Raw genomic sequence first — 6,869 nt, 5'->3', positions numbered from 1 at the left:
AAAAAAAAAAAAGGAAAATTGCCAGATCCTAAGTAGTACAGAGAGCAGAACAAGGCAGGCCCAGGGCTCTGGGCCCATCTCTTGCCCATTAACTCACAGCTTTAAGAACACCACTTGACCTGTCCAAACACCAAGTAGACAAAATGAGAAGAAAGGACACACTGGTCACTCAGGCGTCTTCCAGGTCTGAGTCCCTCCCTGTATTCTCTGGGCTGCCCTTCATCAGTTGAAGCCACTTCCCTCCTGTCAGTAAGTGGCTTCCTTTATCTCATGTTCAGAAATGAATTTTTGCTCAAATCCTGTTTCATTTTATTTGGATGCCGTGCTTGGATAGGTTTCATACACAGAACAGTTGACTAGAATGAAGTTCCTCCTTCCTAACACATTTCCCTGCTGACTCAGACAACATAATCTTGACCTTGTCCCCCACCACCACTCCCTACCCCATCTCAGCAGGTATCTAGGAGCCAGAACTTGTGCCTCTCCACCCAGTCATCCTCTCCCCATGCTGCCCACCTGGAAGAAACTGGACTATGCCTTCAAGGGATACAACTTTGCTGGGAGGAAAGAGGACAAGATGGAAGAGAGAGTGCTGCCTCTCCCACCAGAACACTGCATGTAACTGCAGTCAGCTCTCTGGGTTCTGCATCCACGCCTTCAATCAACCTTGGATTGGAAATGTTCAGGGGGAAAAAAACCCCACAACTGCATCTGTACTGAACACATAAAGACTTTTCTTATCATTGTTTCTAAAAAATACAGTACAAGAACTATTTACATAGGCATGTACATGATGTTAAGTATTATAAATACTCTAGAGATGATTTAAAGAGAGGATGTGCATAGGTTACATGCAAATACTACCCCATTGTATATAAGGGACTTGAGCACCTATGGATTTTGGTGTGTTCACAGGTCTTAGAACCAATCCCCTACAGACCCCGAGAGATGACTGTACTAGAATTAACTAGGGCACACATCTCTAAGTTGCGTGTTTCTTAGGACTCTGCAGAGGCATCAATGTTATAGCCAGATGAGACACAAGCCCAGGGTAAGAGGGCAGGGGGACTGAGAAGTCAGCTTCCCCATCAATAAGCCCTTCTACCCCTTGAATGAACCCAAATGATGCCTACCCGGGTGGTCCTAGGCAGCAGACACCCAGCGGTGCCAGCAAGCAACCATTCAACCAAACTGCTGCTTACAAACACCATCATGCCCTCCCTTCACATCCTGGAAGACTGTTACTAGACCTTCCTAAATTGCACAGCTTTTTAACATCAGGAACTGTTGCTCCTAATACATGTATTTGAACTTTATCTCTCTTAAAACTTTACAGCCTTTCCTATCAGAGGAAACATCTGAGGGCATTCTGAGTGAAAATGCAAAGAGGAAAAAAAATCACCCTCAACACAGTCCCACAAAGATGCAGGAACCTACCAATGGGCTGTGGTTCCTATTTCCAAAGAGAAAACACACTAGAGTGTCTTTTCCTTCTTCGTGGCCACACATGATTATCACAGGCAGTGCCTGTGGCTCAGTGGGTAGGACTCTGGCCCCAGATACTGAGGGTGGTAGGTTCGAACCCAGCCCGGGCCAAACTGCAACAAAAAAATAGCCAGGCATTGTGTAGGCACCTATAGTCCCAGCTATTCGGGAGGCTGAGGCAAGAGAATCGCCTAAGCCCAGGAGTTGCAGGCTGTTGTGAGCTGTGATGCCACAGCACTCTACCAAGAGCAATCAAGTGAGACTCTGTCTCTAAAAAAAAAAAAGATTATCACTATTCTAAGGACAAACATCAGCTAGATAACAGCAGACCAGCTGAAAGATGTACTTGGGCTGTGAGGGCTTATGATAATTTCTTACTTCAGTTAAAATGCCTGTGGATTTTATGACAAAAGAGGAATGTTTTAAGTTTGCATTACTAGCTTCCAATGACTATCCAAATCAGTGTAAAATATTTAATGCTCCATTTCACTTGTTTTGTTTAATGCTGATCTTATGCTTAGAAAGTTTGGCTGCTGTGCTCATTACTATTCAGCCACAAAGAAGCCAAAAATAAGAGCATTTATTATTTTGATGAGCCGTGGCCATTACATCCTAAGTGTTCATCTCCATCATGGCATCGTTCGTTGAGGACCTGATTTTTTTTTTTCGAAGTATGTCTCATATATTGACCCATTCGGTCAATCAGCATACATTTACTGATCACCTACTAAGTGCCATACATTTCATTAGGCAAGAGAAATAAAATACGATGAGCAAGTCCAAGGTCATGGCCTAGTAGAGAAAGGAGATAATCAAATAGGTAATCACTAGGCAATGTGGTAATGTTGTGGTGGAGAAAATACATTATTAAAAATAATATAATTTTTATAATTATAAATGATTATATAATATAATATGATTTATTATATTATATAAAGCTGTGATTATATGTCAGATATTTAGTGTCATTGTCTCTAATTCTCACAATACCCTGAGGGGTGGGTGTCTCCTTACTTTCCAAATAAGTGTACTGAGGTTATTCACACTGCACCCTGCCTCTCTAACCTCAGCATCTGCATCATCACTGCATTTGAAATCCCAACGCCGCTGTCAGTATCACAACTGCGAAACTACATTAGCTCATTCAGGCATCAATCCTCCTACTGATCGCCAATACCAATTTGCTGGTATTCTGCAAAACGTTGCACACTTTGGAGAGAAAGGGCTACAGCAATGCTGAATTTCTGTGGCACACCCACAAGGCACACCCTGAAGGAACTTACAGGCCAGCTACAAGGAGCAATACAAGGCTAATAATAATACAAAACAGGGCAGAACACTGGACAGCCTATGACTGATGACAATCAGAGTGTCCCAGACAAGTCATGTGGCTCCTAAAAGGGAGAAATCGCTGTGGAAGGATGTATTAAGGAAGTGGAACTTAACGTCTTAAGCTCATGTAAGGTCAGATAATGCAACAGGAACGAAGGCCAGTCCCTCAGGAAAGCAATCTACAGAGAGGTGCCCAGGAGGCTCACAGGTTAGGCTGAACAATGGCCAACGGTGTAACTGAAGCCAGACGGTGGGGCAAGCCAGCCTGCAGCTATCCAATGTGCCAACTGATAAGAGACACTAGGGGCATCCTGGGGCATTAAAACAACCCAGTTTAATAGCAGGCGGAGAGAACTGTGTTCATAAGAACTCTTCTCAGAGACTTCGACATGTGATAGAAGGAGCTCTTTGTTCAGCTTCCTGGGACAGAGGGTGAGACCCTAAAGGGCCTCCTGAGCCCAAACCAAAGGTCACCAAATAGTCTTCTAAAGTCTTCCCTTTACTGCACAGACTTGCTTCTGCTTGAAGGGTGTGCCAACTTAAAGCCAGAGCCACATTATTTGGAATCACCGTGGAAGCCAAGTGCTGTCAGCAACAGGTCTCCCCATGACCTGTTTCTCACAAGGCTTCCCTTCCCAAAGTTGGAAACAGACTCTTAAAGAATATTGAGTTGTAGGCCAAGTTATTAGCCTGTCTGGAACACCCACACGTCTCAGCCAGTCCTACGGATAATATCTATATTTGTTTAACTCTTTACACGCTGATAAAATACTTTTACAAGTTAGATAACTTGATTTTTACTACTGCCATGAAATAAGCACTAGGCCCCTCATTCTATAGATGAAGATCCTGAGAGTCTGAGTGGGTACAAGACCTGTTCAATATTATAAAGCTAGCAGAGACTGCAAAGCCAGACTCTGGATCAGGATATCTGTCCAGTGGCCCATCAGCTCTGTCACTGCCACGACAATCATAACACTTTCTAAAGTTCTTGGCACTTGACAGAGAACTTTTACAGAATTCTTGAACCAACACAGAGACAGCCACACACACATTGATACATACACACTCTCAGTTTTTCTAAAAATAAAATAATATTAGTGGTTATACCTATATTCTACTTCTTTAAAAACCCACTTTCCCTCCTCTAACCATGGATTTTGGTTGTTCAAACAACAGCTACTGAATGCATTCATAAGGTAAGTGTGGCTATTGCTCAGTTAACTGCTAATGATAGGCAGGTAAAGTCTCAAATCCTAGATTTTGGTCTGCTTATAATTCACTGCTTAAAGCTTTTAACTATCTGCTTAGAACAGCCTTGCATTTGTGCCAAATATCTGCCTATTAACAGATAGGCACTGTCCCACTCTGACTCTCAGGGTCTTCATCTATAGAATGAGGGGGCCTAGAGCTTCATTTTCTGCCTCTAAACTCCTGCCTCCCTTCCTGATCTCCCTCCAGTGACACGTGATGTCATATAAGCAGCATCTTTCCTACATGTCCATCTTGCATTAGGACTTGTTTTCCAGAAGTGACTATAGCCAAGGAAGACATAAGAAATCACAGGATTTTTTTTTTTTTTTTTTGAGACGGAGCCTCAAGCTCTCCCCCTGGGTAGAGTGCCATGGCATCATGCTCACAGCAACCTCCAGCTCCTGGGCTCAAGCGAGTCTCCTGCTTCAGCCTCCCAAGTAGCTGGGACTACACGCGCCCGCCACAACGCCTGGCCATTTTTCAGTTGCAGCCATCATTGTTGTTTGGTGGGCCCGGGCTGGGGATTCGAACCCGCCACCTTAGGTGTATGTGGCTGGCGCCCTAGCTGCTTGAGCCACAAAATCACAGGATTGAAAAACTTTTCCCCCCAAATCCATCACTAACCCTATTTTCCAGCAAAAACAATAGCAGCTATACAAGATAGACAGGTGTAAACATTCCATTTTTAAAAATTTCTAACTCCTAGTTTTTCAGAGCATTTCTTTCAAATCCCTAGGCCACATAAATTATTTAATAAGTAATTTGTCAATTAGTCTTGCATAGTGGGGAGAAAGTTATACAAAGACATGTACACAGAGCCAAAATCAAAGCGAAATGCTTGTGACAAATGAGCAAACCACCTCCCTCATCATGACACCCACAAAAGAAAAATCACAAACTCCCCTCGCCAGCCACAGAGAGGCCTCATTTCTTTTTCTTTCTCATAACACATAATTCAACCAAAAGGTCGTAATGAAAATGAGGTCAGTAGACTTATATCCATAAACCAATCATCTCACCTAATTTTGATCATCTCTCCTTATCACAAAATGTATATAATCGGGCCATCCTAAACAGATGGAATCAAAATTTATTTTTTGACCTTTTTTTCTCTAGTCCCAAAGGAAAACTCCACATACCGCCCATCTTCTGAAAAATCACAGGAAAAAGAGATCGAATCATACAGTTTAAACCAGGTCTTTCAACCACATACTCAAACCTTAATCTCAACATAGCCATGAAATGTGGTTTTTTCAAGAGCTTTCCTTCTTACTCACTGTATCTTCAATATATAGTAAACTCCTCCTAAGCACTGGCTCCCATTAATGTTTTCAGTCAATACTGAATGTACTACAGGAAAGATTCTTTTACAGTAATTTTGAAAAAATTGCTTTCATTCTTCACTATTACTCAAATTCTTAAAAAAATTTAGTTAAGGTTGTCTTTCATAATCCTCATTAGGTAATCTAGGGTGTGTGGGGGGTTTGAATTTCCTTTTCATAGCGAAAAAGGAAGCTTTTCATAGAGGAAAAAGGACATCGGGTATCTATGGAAAAATACTCACATAAGTAGATACATATTGTGTTTGTTTGTTTAAAGACCCTTTGGCCTACTTCACTCACAATGCAAAATATACCTCAGTCAAATTCCATAAACTGAATTTTAAATTGAAGTATGAGAATGGGGTTTTCCGTTAAAGCAGACCAGAGCTTAACACATTGTAGACACCCAAAGGAAACAGTCATCAGCCCTAGATGCCCCCAAAGAAATCATTCTTTGTTCACCTAGAAATTGAAAGATTTTACACTGGCAATCACAGCTGCTGCAGCAATGGAAGTATGCTCTGAATCCAGATAGCCATATTAGACTCTCATTGATTTGTTAAAAATTTAACATGGTAAATGAAACCAGAGCAACCAGCAAGGCTGAGCGGGTAATTAAATTTCTGGTTGTAAGAAGTTTGAAAATCTAAGCCCCACATCAACACATGGCAAATCCCCATTGATAAAGAACCTACCAATACTTGATCATGTTACACTGAAAATTCAGAAAGAGGAAAAGTATTACATGTTTTATAAGCCCATGAATTCGTTTGTACTCTGTTTAAATCACACACAAAAGCTAACTCCAGTTGTAATTATAATCTTAGTGTTTGTCTCAAGTAGCCTCCAGGGCAAAGACTGACAAGAGTTAGTACAGACAATTACATCTCTTCTTGATCAATATAGGGTGCCCTGTAAACTAGCAACCAGGGAGCAGCTGCCTCTTCTCCACCCCCAGACCCTCAGATCAGGTGGTTTATTTCTGGTTCTTGGCCTTCTCTCGGTTAGTAACTCTTTCTCTATAATATGCGCATCTCTAGGAAGGGGGAGGGAGACGCCTGATGCATTTGTTTACCACCCTCTGCCACCAGCCTTATGCATTCCCACAACCTAGTGGCGTTTGCTTCCAGCACCCCCTTTACCTGCCAAGTTCCTCGCCGGTGTCATAGTAATCATCTACGTTTTCCTGCCTGAACACGGTCATGATAAACTGTCACGCCTCACCAAAGCCCAGCGCACTTCAGCTCCGCTTCCCAAACCATCACCACCGCTCCTGCACCTCGGTGGGACCCTCATGCATTAGTGTCCAGTCCTTATTAAAAAGAGAGAGAGAGAGAGAGAGAGAGAGGCAATTATAATTGACTAGCCAAAAAGAAAGTAGATCTTTTCAGTCTAAAACCCGCTCGCTGGAGACCGGGTCCCCGGAGTTGCCCCTCCCCGCGGAGTGAAGAGGCGCACCCTTTGTTAAACCCGCGC

General features: G+C 42.6%; 1 protein-coding gene across 1 annotated transcript in view; it reads right to left on the bottom strand.

Annotated features, from left to right (window-relative positions):
- Positions 1-6,603, bottom strand: part of DAPK1 (death associated protein kinase 1) — a 198,820-nt gene extending 192,217 nt beyond the window's left edge. The window contains exon 1 of the mRNA XM_023508301.1: positions 6,536-6,603. Coding sequence (XP_023364069.1) covers positions 6,536-6,597 — 62 coding nt within the window. The 5' untranslated portion in view covers positions 6,598-6,603. The remainder of the gene's footprint in view (positions 1-6,535) is intronic.
- Positions 6,604-6,869: the final 266 nt, after the last annotated feature.

The sequence above is a fragment of the Otolemur garnettii genome, unplaced genomic scaffold (genome assembly GCF_000181295.1).
Source record: "Otolemur garnettii isolate 467f Iridium unplaced genomic scaffold, OtoGar3 scaffold00243, whole genome shotgun sequence".
Taxonomy (NCBI): Eukaryota; Metazoa; Chordata; class Mammalia; order Primates; family Galagidae; genus Otolemur; species Otolemur garnettii.
Note: the sequence above shows the minus strand (reverse complement) of the source record. Positions and strands in the feature narration are given on the sequence as shown.